We start from the raw sequence: 22,424 nt of genomic DNA on the forward strand, positions 1-22,424 counted from the left end.
AGCGCGCGCACACGGGTCGGTCGAAGTGGCAGAGGCACGGTAGGGGCTCATGGCATGATGAGGCATTGGTGATGACATGCCAGTCACATGACTGTCAACCGTTGCATGACTGGCCTCGAGCAGCGGCAGAGGCGCCGCTCATGCAGTGGCCGTTCATGACTTCCGAGATTACCTCACGCGAGGATGTGATCTCGGAAGCCATGAAGAATTGGCAATTTAAACTCCGCTGCGGCGCCGCTCAAGTCCGGCCTTCTGAGATCACCGTGCGGGGGGGTGTGATCTCGAACGCCATAAGCCATTGGCGGTTGTTTCTGTTGCTACCACTAGATGACGCGGCACGTGAACATGCAGGCGATTTAAACATACTTCCGCGGCGGGTGATTCGATCGATTTAAAAATTGTGCTTCTTGATGTTTTTTTCACTTCTTTATGCAGTTTTTATTGCTGGAATGCAAAAAACTGCTTCGTTATAACCGATTTAGCATCAAATTTCGAATTTTTCGCTTCGTTATAAAAAAAGACGTCCCACAGAAATAATACATAGAGCAACCAAACATTGATTTTAGTTTGTTTTATTCAAGAATTCACTATATCCCTTTAATCTGAAATTCCTTCGCTATAAATCAAACAAGCCCATGGCAGTAAAATAAGGCATTACGAAGGCAGCTTTATTGTCTGCTCTTACCAAATCCTGCCATCACCGTATGAGGTGAAGTTTCTTATGCCAAACTGACAGGTTTCTGGAAGCAGGTTTCAGATGTTTTTACTATTCATCGTAGCAGAAAGCCTAGTGCTGCAGAACAAGCAAAGGGGAGGGAACGAAGATGTGAAGCAAAGGAAGAAATCGTCCCTAATATCCTACATTTAACCCATAACCTGATGGAGATCAGACAGATGACACCCAAATCATTTCTATGGCTCCAAGTGAAGCAAAAGATATGAATGGACAGGTGAATGGGCAGGAGAATAAGTTAAGCTGTGTAGCTGCACACTGAACCAGTCACTCTGAATGCATTCAAATAATTGTGGATCAGGTTCCCCCATTCTATGGGAAAAAGTATATTGACTAGGCTGGAAGGCGTGTCAATAATAGCATTAGAGAATGCACCGTCGCAATATCGAAGAAGTCCGGCATCTACTTTTCTGTGCATTGCAAAGACTAAGTTACACGAGGAAAAAAATGCCCAGCTGACCTCCATAATATTGAACTCTTGAAAAGAAAAAAGGAAAAGTTGGCGCGAGAAATTTTAAAGCCTGGGCAATCAAAGTGTCTGGTGAACGATGTGTTTCCCTACTGAAGAAAGAGATGGAACTTCTAAGCTCGCTGGCAGGACAGAGTAGTTAGTTGTAGTTAGATGAAGTGAAGAGAGAAGGAGGTGCGCGGGTGTAAATAATTCAACTGTCAGTGCAGGATCGTCCTTGTCTGCAGGTTTCTTCTATGTATTGTCTGCTGAGCTGTGTTTTTCATCATATGTGCAGACTAACTAGCTCAACAATACACTATATCACTGTAGTACTGGAGGATCATATCTGTTTGCCCGAGGTCCTTCTTGAATGATATTTTAGATATTTTCCAGTACATTTACATATACAGCATCTACACCCTTGTTCCATTACACTTGCATGAGTGTGGAGCTTTCAATCGAGTTAAATTGTTTCCCGTAATACTTCCAAGCATATATATAAGATCTTTAATTGATAACGAGAATATGGTCTACGTTCGAGTAGCCTTTACAAAAAACAGCCTAGTCTTTGGTCGAATGAAGCCAAAAAGGTTCATTTAGTGATTACCTCAGTAAATACCTTGTACACTACATACAGTACGCTGGTTGGTTTGAAATTTTAGGTCCTTGACACGGTGTCTTTTCTTGTGGATTAAGATAATGTTTGCATTTTACCTTGGCACCAGTACGCCTGAAGTCATCAGGCACCATGTACAAAGGGCGGCCACCTTTTTTAGCACAATCTGTCTACCAATCCTCAAGAGATATGCAGTAACTAGATCTTCACCAGCTGCCATGGCCCCTTGTATTGCTTGTAAGGCTTTCTTGAATTCCTCTTTCATTGCTGGCGGGATGTTTGATTCCTCTGCACACCTGCCTCTGCCATTATTGCTCTCATTATTTCAACAACTGTATAGAAATGCGTGGAACTCCTTGCCTACTTTATGCACCTTTCCGTATGGCTAACGACTTCGCTCTCTCTGTCTTTTAGTGGCACATCTGATTTCTGCCCATGCCTGGTTTCCCCTTGACTGCTTTTAAGCTACCTCCATTTATCAGCTCATGCTCGACTCTACACATAACATTTCTATATGCTAATTAACGTGGACGGTTCTGCCAGCTCTACCTTATCTAGTTGATACCTTATTACTTTGGTGTCCCACCCTGGAACAATACTTATGACCATATTTTAATGCAACAAACCTTCACAGGTTATCTTTGCGAGTATTTGAGCAAAATTTAAAAGCTCTGCATGGACCCCATGATTTGAAAATAATTCTTAAAAAGAGCTCACTGCGTATTAGTGACCACGTGCTTCCTGCTGATGCTGTTTTCTATTAAAGTGACAGCCTTTCTCAGCTTATGAGTGGCGTCGGCAGAGGTGCGTCAAACGAGATAGATCCAAAACTAATCCCGCACAAGCCACGTAACATACCAGACCAGAACTTAAGCTCTGAGAAAAAAATCGTCCTCCACTGAGAATCAACTCCTACCCTCTGATCACCAGCCAAAGGCTCTAACCAACTACACCATGCCGGGCACATGAAACACGCATCTCAATTATCCTTATCTAGTGTTGCTGCCATTTCCATGGCTGCATAGGGGCGAACGATTACAGATTCACCCCCATCTTCAGGGGAGAGTGACCAGCCACAGCCTCGCGTCAAATAGGGCTCCTCTATTTTTTAAAGGTAGCGACACCTACAAGAACGCCCCCTCGAGGGGTTCAAAGGGCAGCGGTAGCGAACGATGCGCCACTCTCCTTCATGAATACTGCATACTCATGAGGCCACATTCCATGCCCACATAAACCAGTGCTGCTCAGAAAACATACACATAGCCGCCCATACTTTTGTTCGCTTGCTTATTCTATTCTTCCACTCAGTCGTTTGCACGTTAAGTGATTTGTGCGGTATAGATGCGGTACGGGGTGCTGTTGCATTTCCTTCATTAAGTGGTTAAGATTATCCTATAAATTTTCATATTTTTCTCCCATTCACCTAATCGAATGCAGGATTTGTTTTCCTTGCTCTATTTACACTATCCAAAGTAACAAACCTGCTTCCCCGGCGCCTTCAATTGAATAACCATGACTTAATGGCTGAGTAATGTAGTACTCACTCCCTCATATTTCAACATAAAGTGCAACTTCAACCTTTTCTTCGCTTTGTTGTTAGGATTTAAATTACATCAACAGTATTGACAAGCCAATAAATTATTCTGGACTTTTCTTCTGCAATGATGCGATTGGCATGGCTTAAGAATAAAGTGCTATGGTGATGCTTCTGGCAACAACAGAGAAACAGCTCGGGCCACACAAGCGGCTCACGCAGAAGAAACGCGCCGTGCAATACTAACAGGTTGCTATCGCAACAGCGCTATCGATGTATGTGTTTAACTTTATGTCTTCCAGCGAAGATTCCCCGCTACATTGATGCTGATGCTGCGATCAGCGGCCCGGTACGGAGGAGCATGGCTGGTACTTTATCTGGAAACTTGCGTCCAGTGCCTTGCCCGTGCTGTGTCCCCACATAAATTGCGTACCATACACCAATCAACATCATTAGACCCACAAATTGTCATGAGATTTTTCTTACGCAGTCCTCAGTTATCTTCAAGACACAGTGCCGACAACAACTACTACTACAACACCACCCGCTTTTTGGCTGAACGAGCTGTATAAGGTATCGCTTAATAAAGGGTGCCTACTAGCATCCATGAGGCGCCCATATTACAAAATTTGTTGTCGCTATCGTTGCTGCTGGAAATGGAAAAGAACTTTTTCCCACTTTCCACACGATTCCGGCAGCCGAAGGCACAGCAGCCCGGCATAGTCGCATGTCATGCGTACGCTGCAAAATTCGAGTTCAGACACATACTTTTAGCGTCCGCTTAAGCATCAAGTACTGCATATGCATCCCTAAAACAACAACTGGGGCATGTGAAGCACTTTTTGCTAGCCTAATAGGCCAATATGATGCTCCCGAGTGCAGACCGCCGTGCATTTCAGCGACGCAGCGAGCACTGCTGGACCCTTTGGGTGGAGCTTGGCGGTGAAGAGATCACGCGCTGCTAACCGGCCTATCGCAGGGAGGTGCGGCTAAATCAAGACCTTTTGCTACCTTTACAAACATAGAGGGGCTTTAGCGTCGAACAGCGCTGCATGCCATCGACACTGAAAGTCTTTCGTCTTATCACTCTTAAGGAGTGTTAAGTGCTTCCTTGAATTTTTTCTTGCACACAGAATGTGAAGATTTGAGGGGGGAGGAAGTGCAGCATCAATTTTGATCAATATCCTTAGCATTAGTTAATCTAGGTAAAATAATTTTTGTACTGTGGAGCGGACTGAAGGAATAATGACTCTTTAGTGTGTGTCCCAGTTTTAGCAAATGTATTTTCGTAATCCCTTTGATCAGGTGTTTTGTGTTCCGCCGAGAGTTTTGCAGTACCTTCGCGAAGGAAGTCACCATGTCACAAAACAGGAAAACATGCTGGGGCTGTATCAGCAAAACTAAAACGAGGCAAGTGGTCAAACTTACCTCTTAAAGCTCGAGTAGGAGCAGTAGGCGCAGCTGTACTTTTTCCCATTTTGCCGTGGGCACTGATAGTGCTTGCACTCTTTGTACCTTTTCCCATCATGTGGTGGGCATTGGCGGTGCTTGCACTGATGTGCATTCAAGATGTCTTGCGTGTAGAACACCTTATTGCATCTGTCACAGGAGAAGCCTGCATGGCACAAGGGGGGAGGGGGAGGGGGAGGGGGGGTGCACAACATTTTCATCAAATGGAGGCAGATGCAGAGCTTCCACAAAATGAATATCACAGAGCAGAAGGCTCGAGAGGCATAACACTCCAGACAATTCCGCCTCAATTTCAGTGCCCTGACACTAGGCCTTAGGTTCCGCTGCAAAACCACTGGCTGTGTGTCTGCCCAGTCTTCCTTATGAGTACACCCCTGGTAGTTTACATGGCCGTGCACCGAATGGTCGACAGATTGTGTACCTCATGAGAGCACATGTCACGGCTGAAATGGCAACAGGTGTCAACTTGGGCTGCACTTTTGAGATGAGAATTGAACCCACCAGGACCCTTGAGTTAGGCGTGCTGCTCCTAGATCATGAAGGCACATTCGTGTAGCTTGGTTAAAGCGGGGCTTAGTATTTGTGCCGCTGTTGCCAATTGGCCAACATGTGAGATGTCAACCGAGGCAAGCCAGTTCAAGTTAGGCAAAATTCCGGAAAGTCAATAAGAATGTTGCAACGCTAAACGCGAACTGTAATGCAGTCGAACCCGGATATATCGAACCCAGATAATTTAAATTGTGGTTGTACTGAACTCACAGAACATCCCCTTGAAAATCCCATGTAAAAGTATAGGAAAGCTCCGTCATTAGGTGGGCGATAAGGTTAAGAAGTTCGCAGGGGTCAAGTGGATACAGCTAGCACAGGCCCAGGTTAGGAATATGGGAGAGGCCTTCGCCCTGCAGTGGGTATAGTCATACTGATGATGATGATGATTACGATATCGAACTCAAATTTCATCATTCGTTCAATATATCAAACTCCGCACCATGCACTGGAAAGTGGGCCTTCACCAAAGACGATCGCATCACCCTCGGCATTGGTGGGCATTGGCGGTGCTTGCACTGATGTGCGTTCAAGATGTCTTGCGTGTAGAACACCTTCTTGCATTTCTCACAAGAGAAGCCTGCATGGCAATGGGGGCGCACAACATTTCCATCAAATGAGGGCGGATGCAGAGCTTCCACAAAATGAATATCACAGAGCAGAAGGCTAGAAAGGCACAACACTAAGGACAATTCTATCTCAATTTCAGTGCCCTGACACTAGGCCTTCGGTTCCGCTGGAGAACCACTGGCTGTGTGTCTGCCCAGTCTTCCTCGCGAGTACACGCCTGGTAGTTTACATGGCCGTGTACCGAATGGTCGGCAGATTGTGTACCTCACAAGAGCACATGTCATGGCTGAAATGGTAACAGGTGTCAACCTGGGCTGCGCTTCTGAGATGGGAATTGAACCCACCAGGACCCTTGAGTTAGACGTGCTGCTCCTAGGCCATGAAGGCACAATCGCGTAGCTTGGTTAAAGCAGGGCTTAGTATTTGTGCCGCTGCTGCCAACTGGCCATCACGTGAGATGTCAACCAAGGCAAGCCAGTTCAAGTGAGGCAAAACCACGGAAAGTCAGTAAGAATGTTGCAACGCTAAACGCAAATTGTAATGCAGTCAAACCCGGATATATTGAACCCAAATAATTCAAATTGTGGTTATACTGAGCTAACGGAATATCCCCTTGAAAATCCCATGCAAAAGTATAGGAAAGGTTTGTCGTATATCGAACTCCAATTTCATCGGTCGTTCGATATACCGAACTCCGCACCATGCACTGGAAGGTGGGCCCCCCCAAAGACGATCGCATCACCCTCGGCCGTTTGCCACATAGGAATGAAAAAGAATGGTTCGGCGATGACTGGTCCAGAGTAGCGCCCCACCCTTTCCCCAAAGAAGCGCACATCTGCAGTGATCTGCTACGCGCCAGCACGTGAGTTTGCAAGCCATGTGCATGAAAGAATGAGAGGGAACCGGTTTGGCAACGGCTGGTACGGAGCAGCAGATGCAGCCGTGGTATTCGGGAGAGGGGAAGCAGTGCAACAGAGCGAAGCGCAAGGGTGTGCCCATTGTTCTGCCAAGCTTTCTCTCTCCTGGTCTTCGCAGCAGCCCGCACTATGCATGCTCCGACAAGCCAGCCCAGCCCATGGCAGACAACGTCAGACGTGTTCTCCAGTGTGTGCTGTGAACCCTCTGTGCAATGCGGCTGACGTGCGATGTGCGTCATGTGTCTTCGTGCTGAATGTGCGGCGTAGTGTAAGCTATGGCGGCTACTTATGTCAAGAAACGGCAGATTTTTCTTTTTTTCTTTTGCGACAGTTGTCCATTCTTGTCATCGTGCTGAATGCACGGCGTAGCGAAAGCTATGGCAGCTGTGGACATTAAGAAGCAGCAGGATTTTTTTTTGCGAGTCATTTATCCTCGCATCTACGAATCAACGAAAGCATGCAGTCAGCTGTGTTTGTCACTGGCTTTTAGCATAGTTCGCTTCAAATGGCATTTGCAGCTACCACACTTTCCAATGATTTTGTGGCAGTGGGCTCTGCCTGCCCCAAGTGCGGCAAGATAAATCAAACCAGGCTAGTGCAATCAAGCCACTCCCTGCCATCGCAGGAGCTAACATCACAAGTATAGTCTAAAGACTAAAAATAAACACGCCATGACATTATCGCTGTGCAGCATCATAGCGCGCTGCCAATAAATGAGCTATGGATGTGACGGCTGAAACAGGGCGACGCGCCACCGAATAAGCAGAATGTTCATTTGGGCAAGTTGGTAGACGTTCATAATTGTAAAACAGCGCGAACAATGGTACACAACAACGAGAAAGATATGGGACGAGCGCTGACTCTCAACTAAGTTTTTAATGCCAACACTTGGCACTTTTAAAGGAAAGGCAGTACATTCTACGTCACACTGAAGTCGATAAAACCAAAACTAAAAGGCAGAGACACGTGCGACACTCGAAAGTCACCAATAAAAGCTATCTGTTTGTCATTTAGAGTGACAGATGATTTGCTCATACATTCTGAGTCTTGATTGATATGGAAGGCTTCCATTATTTCCCGCGTTGTCTGATCGCAGTGCTTGTAAAGTACATCTGTTCTTCGCCATAAGGCGGTGCAAATTCCCTTCTTCTTTTTCATTGTTTCACATTTCTTTTCAGTGGCTTACCAGGTAAGATAGTTCCTTGTTACTGTTTAGATTATTTTTGTGCTCGAGCAACCTTTTATTTATGCAGTGTCCCGTTTGCCCAATGTACCGGGCTCCGCAGGAGAGGAGAATCCTGTAAACAACTCCTTTGCAACAGGCAACGAACTTGTCCCTGTGCGCGATGCCACACTCGTTTCTTTTTTCTGACCGCTCCCTCTCCTTTTGGATTGCCGGACATACCTGTTTAAGTTTGATGGGTGCTGATATGGCTACATTCACATTGTATCGGCCTGCCACATTTTTTTTAGTCCATGGGTGATGCGATGCAGGTATGGAAGAACAGTAACTTTTTTCCCTTTTTCCCCTCGATGGTCAGGATTTTACTCAGTATCCTGCTGTTTCACTCACTTGAGCAAATGAGAGCAGGCCTCCGTGATCGGATACCTGGCAAGCCTTATCCTGGAGAGTTGTTAATGGAAACTATTGCTGATACCGTGCTGGCAGGATTTTGTCAAAGAATTCCGAAGGCAAGAACCTACAATGTCGTTTCTAACTATTTTTGAATGACCTGAGTGGTAACTTAGGAGTGCTCTTGTTGATGTAGAGTTATACTTCCAGCAAATATGCCCGGGACCGAATCGTAACCGTTCGTCCAAGAATTGCAGCTCGTCGTTGGATGGTGCCTCGAAGGTGAATTCGAGGCCAAAGTGACTTTCAAAATGTCACCCATGCGTGCTGTCAAATCACAGCGGTCCGTTAACACCAGGTAGTCGCCCTCGAACCTCATGGTCTTATGGTGCATTCCTTCTCGATAGTTCCTTCTCAAGACCCCTAATCCACGTACATGAGAAATATTTCACTGAGGACCGGGGTAACACTGGATCCGATACACACTCCTGCTTTCTGTGAATAAAGTTTTCCCTGCCAGCCCACCCATGACAGTCGAACATAGGTAAAACCTGAGTAGTTCTCAGAAACTTTCAACTGCCAAACCACACTTCATAGCAAAGACTAGGTCATCGTTGTCTTCTGTAATACACCTTTTTAACATGTTCCAACAGTTTGTCATGCTGTAGGCTGTAATACAAATCCTTGACCTCAATGCTGAAGGCTACACGGCTTCCTGGGTTGCGATCCTTCAGAAAAGACACAAGCACAGCCGAATTTGGAATCCTTAATGTGTCGTTGAAGTTCAGAGATGAAAGGTGTCGTTGCAAAAAGAGCGACACATGCTGTTGCCACGTGTTCTCTGATACGATGGCCCGAAATGGAATTTGAACCTTGTGCGTTTTTGCACTGAAAAAGATTTCCAGGTGAAGTTTCTTGCACTTGCGAATCTGTGTGCATAGATGTTCAAGGCCAAGATTGTTGAGAAGGGCAAGGGCTTGATTCTTGATCTCAGCTTCTTTCAGGGGTTAAATTTTGAAGTTCTTCAGAACCGCTGCTAATGCTTTTTCTTGGAACTGCTGTTCAGAAAAGACAGCAAAACCACCCTCTTTATCTGATAGAATCACCCTCAGGTCATCTGAACACATCCACTTTGCAATGGTGGGTACCGGACTGGGCTTTTCCTTTCTCTCTTTCGTGGAGTCGAGCAAGTGCACAAACTCAGTAATACACCGGTGCCTTTCATTATCATCCACCTTTCTTGCAACTGACCTTGACATTGTAAGTTTTTCCGACCTATCTAGCCTAGGCTCGAAGGCATGCTTGGGTTCGAGCTTGAAAACGTCGGTTATGTCTGGCGGGACCTGTTCTTCGGAAAAGATGAAAATCTTGCCTTACTGGTTATATCTTTTCTTTTATGGCGGCAGTCGAGGACGCACTGTTCCGAAGGAACTCGGTGAGCTGGTCCGACGTGGTACACCAACCATGGAACGATCTCCCTGCTCTTCTCCCATCTGTGAACCCACAGGCTACCCTCAAGCAATCCTTGAAATGGCAAGCTTGCCAGTAACAAGGAACTATCTTACCTGGTAAGCCCCTGCAAGAAGTGTGAAACAATGAAAAAGAAAAAGGGAATTTGCATCGCCTTATGGAGAAGAACAGATATACTTTACAAGCACTGCGATCAGACAACGCGGGAAATAATGGAAGCCTTCCATATCAATCAAGACTTAAAATGTATAAGCAAACCATCTGTCACTCTCAATGACAAAGAGATAGCTTTTATTGGTGACCTTTGAGTGTCGCACATGTCTCTGCCTTTTGGTTTTGGTTTTATCGACTTCAACGTAACTTCAGTGTGCTGTCTTTCTTTTAAAAGCGCCAAGTGTTGGCATTAAAAACTTAGTTGAGAGTCAGCGCTCGTCCCGTGTCTTTCTCGTTCTTGTGTACCGTTGTTCACGCTGTTTTACAATTATGCCACCGAATAAGCTTTTCTTTTTTTTTTCTAATTTTCGGCGGCAAAAGTGGAGGGTGGGATCATTATGTGTGTGGGTTGATTATGCGACAAATACAGTATCATTTTTCACTATCGCAAGCATCTCTCAAGCTGATTTTTGTGTACTGAATTACTGATAAATCAAACCATTTCGCGCTCCCCTTCGAGTTCAATATATCCGGGTTCGGCTATTTGACTATTTGTGCTTAAATTCGGCATAAACAGCGTACCACCGTGTATAATTTTCAATACAAATTTGGATGATGTCCCAGCTAGATTCGACCATCACAATTCATTACAAATCGATGTCATCTGCAGCACTGGCAACCAATAGGAAGCCTTCTCTTAGGTCGCCGACGCTGCTGACGAAACGAATTTCTAATAAATTTTGATCAAATTAGATATGTATACATCACCTAAACTGGTTTAAAAAATAACAGACAGTTGTAAACTATCTGTGTGCCAAATGTAAGCCTGAATAAGTGAGCGAGTTAACCGATGAAAGCATATTACAATTCGCATTTATCGTTGCAACAGTCGGTATAAACTATGCAAAACTATGTAGTGCTAGCCACAGCATTGCTCAGAGCTGTTAGAAAGCATGCTATTGAATATATTTTCCCATAACTTTCCCCATGGCCACATCAAACAGCATTGAATGGCAAGGAAGTGCTCCATGCCCCACTGCATCATGGGATACAGCTTCTCTGCAGTGAAGCTGCTTTGTCCGCTCAGCTCAAATGCTGACGAGCGATGAACTCTGCCTACAACTATCTTACGAAACTGCAAGTAGCACACATTTCATATTTCTCCACGAAAGGAATTGTTGGTTTCAAAATGAGGACAATTTATCGATTGGTTCTCTACTCCAAAGTGACCCTTTGAAGTTCACATTGGTTCAATGCAGAGAACAAACCATCTTGTTTCGTCAATGAACTGGTGAAGGGCAAAAACAAAGCCAATATTGAGAAATAATGCATCACCTATCACCACTCCCAGAAAAGTTTTCAGTTTAGCAGCATATGAAGCAGCAAGGGTATTGGCAATAAAAAGCGGCCTCTTTATTTGACATCCCATTTCATGCACCAGACCGAGTTGGAAAAAACTAGACTAGTACCTCCTCTGCTGTGGTGCTGGCGAAGCAATAATAGCCCCCCTCTACCGCTGATGTCATGTGCAGGTACATGCGAAGTCCCCGTGATGTGTGAAAGTAGGAAATTCCTCGTACTTTACAAACTCGCTCAGATGTCGTGTACACAGTATGAATGCCGAGTGGTTTGTACTCTACATAATCAAGCATTTTGATAGACCCTTTAAAAGATATGCTCTGCTACCAACCTACAAGAAGGCTCTGGTGTAATGCTTGCAGTGTGCTTCAAGGAAGGCTTCTATGGACTCAGGTGAAGAACATCAGTTCTGCGCATCTATTCAAAATACCAGTGAGAACAACCTCCCCTGCTATCCTTTCTCTGAGTGGTAATGAATTCTATCACTTCTTCTCAACATGTTCTTATTTATTTATTAATTTTGAGGGGTGGGTCACCACAAGAAAATGCAAGCAGCACACCCCATACTCCATAGCCTATATGGGGGCCATGAAGGGGCAATGAGCCCCCCCAGAATGACTGAAATGGTCGCATTGAGCATTTCTGCTGTGGCAACTAATAAAAAGGCAGCTTATTAATTTTTTTATTAATTATTTTAATTTTTTTCCCTTAGCTCCACAGTACAGCCAGGCAGGAGCGAGTCATCAAAAAGGGGACAGCCGTCTTCACTATTATCATCACAACTGTTGCCAAAAAAGTGGGGCTTAAAAATTTTCTTGCACGTCAGTTCAAACTCAGGTTGTCAATACTGAGATGACCATGTGCGAGTAAACAGTTATGAAGTGCAACCTCAGAGATCTGTGCCCAAAAAAACTCTCAAAGTCACTGCAATCTACTTTTGAAAAAACTTGCTAGCGGTGCTACCTGTATACTCTTTCATCCTTTTCTACCTCGTAAAAGCTCAATTTCTGTTGACAGTGGCCTCCTGGTCATTAGAATATCATAGTTTACCAATACAGGCCAATTTCAAACTGTGTGCAGTGTCCCTAAAAAAAAAAAAAAAAAGAAGTGAAAACCCGTCTGCTCACCTTGTTGTCTTGGCCTGGCCAATATAACTGGAGCATCATCGAAAAATGATGAACATGTCTGAGTCCCCATGTCCAGTGTTACATTCAAAACCTGGGTCGACGAAGACACCCCACAAATACTATGTGAGGGTCCAATTGCCACATCAACCGTAGGCTTCACCAGGTCAGCCTGCACCATTTTAGTCGAAGAGGCAGCTGGAGTGGTGCTTCTGAATTCACACACAGGGTGCTCCCACATTACCTGGACATAGAAAAAGAGAATAAAGGTTGGTTGGTTTGTGGGGTTTAACGCCCCAAAGCAACTCAGGCTATGAGAGACACCGTAGTGGAGGACTCTGGAAATTTCGACCACCTGGGTCCCCACTCATGAATGCACTCTCCCCAGTGCAAATGCAGGAAAACAAGTATACACGCAGAAACTACTCTATTTATTAGAATTGCAGGATGTTCAATAAGAAGAGGATATCAAAGACACACTATACAGCACTGGTTTGTAGCAAAAACCGATCTATGCTTCTCTTCTGCTAATCCTGACGTTTGTAAGCCAGAAGAAGATCCATTCTTTGCCGAGAAAACTGGACCTAGAACCGAGCACCTTATTTGCTGGCATCTAACACAAGTTCATGACAATAAGGCTGCAAAGGACTCCATTAGCACTGTTTGCAAGTGAAGTGTAGCCTTGTGAACCCGTGCTCAAAAAACTTGTCTGGCCACACTGCAGAAGTTTGCTTGTAACTATGACCTGCAACGGTGATAGCTGCAATTCATTTTTCGACCTTGCCTACAACGCAAAAGCTCTCTGTTCAGTCACAGATGGCCTCTTCATCACTACAAAGCAGAAATACATTGATGCAAGCAAAACTTGAGCTTGTTCTCTGCGTCCCTTTGAATCATGCTGCAATAATACAGCAGTTTGGTTTAGTACTGTCTGGCTCAGAAAAATACACATATCATAGAATAGTTTGGAGGTTCAGCCAATTAGTTCTACTGACACGAACGTGTAAACTGGGCTTGGAGCAAAAAAAAAAATGTGCATAGAGATTGCCAGATTATCAGTCCCCTGAGTGTTGACATTGAGACTCAATCCCAATTTTATTATTATTATTATTATTATTATTATTATTATTATTATTATTATTATTATTATTATTATTATTATTATTATTATTATTATTCCATTTATTTCCATCAAGGATGGGGGAGGCGAGGCAAAAGGCTGCGATAGTAGCTTGACAAATCCTCGTCCCCTACAAAGCAGCAGCAGTATGTGCCGACAACCCGTCACGTGTAAGCTGGGCTTGGAGCAAAAAAAAAAAAAAGATGTGCATAGACATTGCCAGATTATCAGGCACCTATATGTTGCCATTGAGAATCATTCCCAATTTTTCTATCTATTGTTATACCTGAAACAACTGCTGCAGCTCCCAATTCAAGTAAGCCAAGATGATATTTGATCTTGCTCAAGAGTTCCAGCTGCTTAGGTGTCAATCTGTGCTACAGACAGAATATGATCCCCTACACAGTTTGACAGAATTAGCCCTGAATTGTAGAAACAAAAGGTGTTTCTTTCACCACCATGCAAAACACTAGCCACACCACAAAGAAACAACCTTTGCTACTCAAAGTATGCTGGCAAGTTGATCTCTTCTATCATAAGAGTTCAGCTTAATCCTGCTTTTCCCTCACCTTCAAGAATATAAATGTGTTTTCAATATTAGTTGCTGGGTGCCGCCATACTGAATAATTGGTCGCTGGGCACCACCATATTGTTCGTTGGGCTGCATTTTGCGTTTGGCACTAGCATGATGGAAGCCATAGCAGAACCAGTTTCTCTGCAGTCCAGAGGAGACGTTTCAACAACTCCCTCAGCCGACGAGTAGGTGTATAAATAAAGAGTAGAGCTGTCAAATTTTTATTACTGTATGTCTGCATAAGAATTATTCTTAAAGAAGTATATACATGAAATTTTGGCAGAATTTTTCTTCCTGTTAATGATGCATAAGATATTACTGTATATAGATCACCACATTATTTTTGCCTATGACCAATGAATATTTTAAAATTTAATTTTTTTTTTCTCACCTGTTTCAGTTTCAACAGCCGAACAATGGCTGTGAAGTCTAACCTCTGTTCAATTCTAGTGAATCCTATCCTTAAGGCAGGCTGGCTGTACCATATTAGTGAATTAAAACAAAAGAACAACTGCTACTGTTTCTTCATCCTTGATGTGACTTAGACTTTACTTTCACATCACAGCCATCACTTGGCCGTTAAAGCCAAAACAGGTGAGAAAAGAAATTCGATTGTAAATTATTTAGCAGTCATAGGCAAATATCACATGGTGATCCATGTACAGTAATGCCTTATGCATCATTACAATGAATAAAACACGAACCTAAGAATTAGCTGTCCAAGTCCATACTCGTTTATGACATTAATCTACACTTCTTGCATAAGCATTCTATACTAATTGAATTTCTTCTGCCACAATGTTTTGGTCTCAGGCTGCCAAACGATGACATGAGATCAAAGGAGGCCCACAAAAAACAGCAGTATAATATATAGCTCTTTGCCCAGTCTCTACTGTTCTGGCTTCTGGAGCAACTTTGTTTAATTAAAGGTTTACTTATTTTAATTATTTAATGAATCAAAACTATAAATCAGTGAATATATAGCAGCTTTTGTACACTTAGCATGATACTAACTTGTGACATCAGAACCATCATTCAGGACCCTGAAACTGTGCGGCAGAAGAAATGCAATGATAAAATATTTACTGAGCATAAGTGAGAGTCATAAGCATAATTCTAAAGTAGAAATGCAGTAATAAAAACTTGATGTCTCTAAAATTTTGATGAAAAAAGAACCATAGGCAGTGTTCACCTGACATCAAGCATCCCCTTATGGCAACAGGGTGGGCAGCTTCAATTTCAAGTAGCTTGCTTATAACTACTTATAACTTATAACACAAAAGTTCAAGGACCAACACGGCAAGCACAGGCATATTTGGCAAATGCCTAGGAAGCATGCTTAAAAAGGAGGCTCTTTTGGCCTGATAATTCTCCAACAGGTTAAACACATTTTCCACAAGACAAGCTATTATTATTACTACTATTATTCCATTTATTTCCATCAAGGATGGGGGAGGCGAGGCAAAAAGCTGCAATAGCAGCTTGACAAATCCTTGCCGTCACAATAACTGGGACGACAATTGTAAGCTCAATAATGTCATCTTTTACTTGAGCAACGTCGCTAATCTGTGGCTTCGAAACCACGAGTCGGACTTTGCCACCTGGGCGAATTTCAAGACCAAATTTTCTGATGTCTTTGGCCGCCCCACCGTCCGAAAACTCTGCGGCTGCCAGCGCTGGACGTTCCAACCAACTATTAAATCCCCATATATATATATATATATATATATATATATATATATATATATATATATATATATATATATATATAAATTAAAGTATAGAATGTACCACACATACAAAAAATATATATATATGGCTTGTACACAACAAAATTATACACTTATTAACAAATTGATAATAAAGGTATGCACACTGAACGCATTTCTTTCAACACAAAAAAAAAAAGGCGAATACAAGTGTCGAAGTCGGAGGAAGATTAGGAACTAATATCAGACAAGGAAACATTGAACACTGTACCAGCACTGCAAAGAACAATGTAAAGGTAAAAAGGAGCATAGAAATGTAATACAGCGACATAAATGTGACTTTGGTTGATAGTTCATATTTAAGAAAGCATCCACAAATGTATGCATTTATGTAAAGTGAATTGGGCACAGCTTCCGCATGATTAAAAATATTCGCAACTACAAAGATAGCAAGAAATTAGAAAAACAATACATTACAAGAATAAATATTTCAGTTCATTTGGGTTAAAATCAAGAATATCAATGTTACCCTTAAGGTATGTGTTGAGCATATTAGGAAATTCGACATTTAAGTGTCTGAAATCCATAATTAGTCCGGAACGAATGCACTTTCAAAATTCGAGATTGCGTGTGGGGTAGCGTTATGGACTTTTCATAGCCAATTTGGCGAGCCTTGTTAAACTAGTGCATTTAGCTCTCTTTTCCCTGATAAGCCGAAGGCATAGATGATAATTGTAGCACATGTTTTCAAAACGCATTATGCCAAGGTTCTGCATTATTGAGTATATATCACAGTCGTATTGAGAGCGTGTAATAATTCTAATAACCCTTCACTATAATATGTTCAGCTTGTTTATGTTAGTTAGGCTAGTAGTACCCAAGACCAAACTGCAATATTGTAAATGAGACACAAAAAATTATTATAGCAGTAACAAAATATTCTTGGGGAGGAAATCTCTATGTCTGTACAAAATACCGTTAATCGAAGCAAGCTTACGTGATATATAATCTATGCGTCTGTCCCAGGATATATGTTCCGTGAAGATCACTCCCAACATTTTAAATTCACTCACTATTTCTATCTCCTTATTATTTAAACTAAGCATTAAATTTTTTGGAACCTGTCTTAAGACGGAAAACAATCGCTTTTGTTTTGGGAATGCTGACTACTAAGCCATTTTCCTGAGCCCAAGCAGCTACCTTAGCGAGTACAGAGTTGGCTATCATAAACAATTCAGTGCTGTCATCGGAAGAAAAGACTATACTAGTATCCTCAGTGTAAATTACGAACTTAGCACGATCATGAAGACTGGCGATATCATTTAAGTATAAATTAAACAAAAGGGGGCCGAGAATACTTCCTTGGGGAACTCCAGAGTGCGTTTGTAATAAATGTGAAGGTTGGCCATTGACCTCAACAAATTGATAATGGTGACAGAGGTATGAATTCATTAATTCCCATGAATTTCCGCGAATTCCGTAACGTTCTAGCTTTCCGAGGAGTAAGGTAATGTTCAGGTAATAAAAAGCTTTGGTGAAATCAATGAACACACCTAACACAGGTTTTTTTGCTTCTATATTATGTAAAATATACTCTTTTTGATCAAGCAGAGCTAATTGGGTGAACCGATGTTTCCGGAATCCGTACTGTGTGCTCGACAATGCGTCTACTAATGTATCTAAGAAGGAAACAAGGCGAACTAGAAAAAGGTTTTCTAATCCTTTAGAGAATGCTGGTAGAATTGATATAGGACGGTAATTTCTAAGGTCGTTGTGATCTCCTTTTTTATAAATTAGTTTCACTTTTGCTACATGAAGCTGTTTTGGGAAGGTACCTGTAGTAAAACTAAAATTGAAAGTGTGCGTTAGTACAGGTGCTATACAATCAATGGCATATTTTAATGGCTCGATATGCATGCCTTGAGTGTCAAAGCTGCGTGAATTCTTCAGATTCAAGAATGCAGAATACATTTTTTCGTCTGAAGTAGGCGTAAGAAATAAGCTATGTGGGCAAGAAGGGTTATCCGAAAGCCTTGTATGTCTAGATGGCTGAGGAGCAGGGAGGCTTGCGAAGTGATCATTAAATGGGTCGGCTAGGGGAGCCCCATTAACTATTTGTTCATTTTGAAAAGTTCCTCCACCGGACCATTTATTTGTGAGAGCGAGAATTTAATTTAGTTTTTTTAGTTTTCTCCATGTTGATTTACTATTATTTTTAACTGCACTAAAAGGCTTTTTTCTGGATGGTGTGCTTTAGCTTTCTTAATATCTTTATTAGGCTTATTCCGATACTTTTTAATTCTCTCAGGAGGATGATACCTTTGGTCTGAACTTGTGGAACCTGTCATTCTTAATTGTTATTCTTGCCAACAGATTGCCATTAATCCATGGCTTTCTTATTTTTCTGGATAAGTTAACAGTAACAAAAGGAAAACAAGATCTATAAATGTCAGTGAACTTTTCAATTAAACAATCATATGCATAATTTGAATCCAAGCTGTTGAAAATGTCAGACCAGTCAAGGCTCATGACATTCCTGCGAAATTTTTCAAGCTGGGAAGGCAAAATCTGTTGGAACGTAATTTTACACTTCACTAATTTTTCTTTATTTTGAGGTTTGACATATAGAATAATGTTTAAGTGGTCACTAATATTGTAAGCTAAGACACCAGCTGTAATCTTATCTGAGAGGTAATTAGTAAGAAAAATATCAATTTGTGTAGATGACTGTAATGTAACTCTTGTTGGCAAACCGATTGGATTTCTAATATAATACATTTCTAGCATCAGCTTAAAGTGCTTAACAGGACTACACGAGTCAAGCAAGTTTATGTTAAAATTTCCTCCGCAATCGAGACTTAAGGCCCGTTCACACTTGCGACTAGCAGCGGTCGCGCGACCGTTTTGGTCGAAAAGCGACAGTCGCAAATGGTCGCATCGGTCGAAAAGCGACTGCCGCGGGCTGATCGGGCACTGCTCGAATTTCCAGTCGCGCGACTACTAGTCGCAAACCATTTCACCAATCAGCGAGGTCCCGGAGTACTCGATCAAGCACCTTCTCAATGCAATTAAAGAATAACCCTACCTTTTCAACAAACGGCCCCTGGAATTCAAAGGCAGGGAGAAGAATATGGCCTGGGAGGAGATTGGAAAGATATTCGAACTATTTGGTAAGCACCATGAACTTTTGAGAAATGGGTTTTTCATGCAAGCGCAGCATTTTATGACACCACGGTGATTGACACCGTCTATTCGTCGTCGGCGTTCTCGCCTGAAAAAGCTGAAGTGTCTGGCAAGCGGCTGTTACCGACGTTCGCTGCCATCGCCCAGTAGCTCTCCTACTCCCAACTCGTTCGGAACGAGAACAAAACAAGAAGGCGACTGTCGCAAGTGTGAACATCGGTAGTGGCGAGCTCCTGTCCTAGTCGCGCGTCCTCATCTAGTCGCAAGTGTGAATAGACCATTAGGCCGTTATCATTTGTATATGAGAAAAGGGACTCCAGGAAGTTAAAAAATGGGTCAAGGTTGCCTACTGGTCGGTGATATACCGTAACAAAATGTTTTTGGTGCGAGAGAAGAGACAAAACTTCAAAGTCGCATGATGAACGTGCATATGCAGGTAGTCTTTCATATTTTACATCCTTTCTTATTAACATCTTAACACCGCCTCCTCAGCCGTACTCTCGATTGAGAGTACAAGAATCATACTCTGGTAAGCAAAAAGAGTAATCTGAAGTGTCATACCATGTTTCTGTTAACATGAGTACATTGAACTGAACATTTATTTGACTCAAGAGGGCCTGTAGAGAAGTGCTCTTATTTCTGGCGGACAGGAAATTCGCATGAAACACCTTGAAAGACTACTTAAAATCAGCACCAATAGACTTGACTGCCTCCTTGGGCAGAATGTAACTGTGACGAACCATAGTGAATAAGCGAGGAAACTAAAATTAATGGCTGATGAGCCTTTTAGTCTGTGGCAGATTCTATCATATGTAGGTCATTCAGCGACTTGATATGGAAAGCGCTGTCCCCTTCTTTCCGCCGGACGTAGATTTTAGCATTACGGTGCCATACGAACTTGTAGTTGTGGTCTTTTGCCCATTTTTTTTGTTTGCACTGTTTGGTAATGTTTTCTTGAAGATAAATGGGAGTTTCAGCATCACGAAGAACCTTTCGCGTTTCAAACCAGACATCTCTTGTTTCTTGTCTAGCAAAACGAACTATGATACCTGGAATCTCATCGGATTTCGTCGGGAGGCGGTGAATAGCAAGTAGATCATCTTTATCAAGTGCTGGTACTTTTAGTGCCTTCACAACATTGTTTATGTTTTGTAATAGATTTTCTTCGTCCGTTAGTTCGATTCCATGGAATTCGAGATTCAGATTACGGGTGCGCCATTCAAGGTCATTTAGTTGTTCTTTCACTGAGTCCAGCCCTGTGCACTTTGTTTTTTCAGCCCTTTAATTTTTTTCTTCTTGGCATGCCGTGTCAGCAAGGACTTTGTCATATTTCTCAGACATTTGTTGAATGGCCTAGTCAATGTTGTCAGCATTGTCCTTTAGACTTATAAGGACAGAATGCTTAGCCTGAATGTCTGCAAGTATGATGGCAACATTAGCCGTTTCCTCACTACACTTACCAGCTGTAGTATTTGCTGGAACGTCCAATTTAGGCTTTTCTTTCTGCCCACCTCGGGCCCTATTCGGGTCTTACCGACATCGGGAGAGAAGCCATTATGTAACTGGTCAGAAGACTGTAACACTTATAGTAACTGCTAAGGTATACTGACACAATAAGCTAATTAAGCCTGGTTTCCCGAGGAATATCACACTGACAAACATGTTCACTAACAGGGATGCTATCACTGGTGACACCATGAATAAATGCTAGGTCCAAAAGATCATCTATTTTTTAGAACTACGTAGAAGTCGAAAATCGAGAAGCATGCAAGAGCATGAACGGAAACTGTGTGACATTGCCTACTTTGTTCCACTGATCTTCTTTTAAATGGGTATCTTCCCGTGCCTCCGAAGTTGATGTTGTCGGTCGAGACACGTTGGAACTGCTGGGGAAAACACTAGGAGCAGCACTTGGCTTCAGCCGAAAGCTTTTCAGCCCCACTTCGATCACCTTGCCGGTCAGCACATCCGTACGCGTTGCCGTTGTGATGAAATCGCTTGGAAGGAAGTGCTTCTCGCATAGCTGAAAGGAAAAAGATAAAACAATAAGTATTTAGTTCACACAACAAATTATCAAAGCCAGCCTGAACAGGTCATCAGCTAAATTGAGGGCAGAATGGGTCGAAACGACTCAGGCAATCAAGGACTTCGAACTGAATAGGTGCACCTGTGAGTGCACCGAAATCGTAGTACGTACTACAGCACACAAACGCATTTTCGCGCTTCACCTCCGTCGAAACGCAGCTAGCTGCCGCGGTCGGGCTCAGAATCAGGCACATCGTGCTCAGTAAAAGTACTGTTGGCACAGTACAAAGGCAAAGTGATGTTTACCACTGTATACATCGTCGGAGCAAAACTTTCCCTATCAACAGCCTTTATCCACGCCGCCCGCTGCGTCGAGTTTCTCGGGAACCTGTAGAAGCGGACACTTGAACCCTTGACATTAGAGTTATTACAGTCCGGCACACAACACGCACGAGGCATTCTGATATGTGTCTAAGCACGTTTTCCACTTCAAATGTGATGTTGTACCGGGTGACGTTTCCTCAGGACACACACGAAAGAATTGTAAACCTCACAACACCCTCAAGCGGGGAGCGTGCCATGTGATCTTTGTTGCTGTCACATGACTGAACGTCACCGCTTGCCATCAGCGGAGGAGGCGGAGACACGGAGCGCACTATGGGTGTCGTCTGCTTCTACACTGCGCGTTACAACCACGGGGTGCTGGCAGGGAGAGGGGGTAAAGGGTGGCTGTTCCTGGCCCTATTGGCTACGGGGCTGGGACTTAGTTGTAGGCCGTCATTGCACCTGCCGCTTAGGTGGTGGACGACGGCTGTTGCGGCGCGCGTCTTTCTCTTCTTTTTCCTTCTTCTCTGCTTTCTTCTGCCCGCATGAGGCAGCGGAGGTGGCTCAGCTACAGAGCCAGTAGCAAGCCCGTGTATTTTCTTTTCCTTTTTCCTACAGCCACAATAACAACAACATCGTTGCAACGATCGAGTAAGGGAACCTCCTATATCGGTGGCAGTAAAGTTTTCAGTCAATCAATCAATTGTATAACGATCGAAGCATAAAGCGCCCTTCAAATTCAGATTCTCGCTGCAATGACACCGTGGCTACTGCAACATAAATTCTTACGTACATATAGTACCTCTGTCACACGGTCAATTTCGATCTTCATTGAACTCGATCTGCATTGAGGTTTTCAAAAATGATTGAAGCATCCGTGCTACACGGGCGTTTTCATTGAGTATTGAGAGATGTTTCTCGTGTGCGCTACGAGGGTGTCGACGACAGCTCTCGAGTGTGCTTGAAATCTTGA

At 43.1% G+C, this 22,424-nt stretch overlaps 1 protein-coding gene across 2 annotated transcripts in view; it reads right to left on the bottom strand.

Annotated features, from left to right (window-relative positions):
* The window catches only part of LOC146188457 (uncharacterized), a 56,768-nt gene extending 35,064 nt beyond the window's left edge, over positions 1-21,704 (bottom strand). Inside the window, exons 1-5 of one of the 2 annotated variants that reach the window (XM_084603783.1) lie at positions 21,434-21,704; positions 20,907-21,125; positions 12,520-12,760; positions 5,793-5,930; positions 4,763-4,949 (exon numbers count right to left, since the gene is read on the bottom strand). In XM_084603783.1, coding sequence (XP_084459909.1) covers positions 4,763-4,949; positions 5,793-5,930; positions 12,520-12,760; positions 20,907-21,125; positions 21,434-21,586 — 938 coding nt within the window. In that variant the 5' untranslated portion in view covers positions 21,587-21,704. The remainder of the gene's footprint in view (positions 1-4,762; positions 4,950-5,792; positions 5,931-12,519; positions 12,761-20,906; positions 21,126-21,433) is intronic. The other variant, XM_084603784.1, reaches the window with a different exon arrangement.
* Positions 21,705-22,424: the final 720 nt, after the last annotated feature.

This window comes from Amblyomma maculatum, chromosome 5 (genome assembly GCF_055883805.1).
Source record: "Amblyomma maculatum isolate TAMU_Amacu chromosome 5, ASM5588380v1, whole genome shotgun sequence".
Taxonomy (NCBI): Eukaryota; Metazoa; Arthropoda; class Arachnida; order Ixodida; family Ixodidae; genus Amblyomma; species Amblyomma maculatum.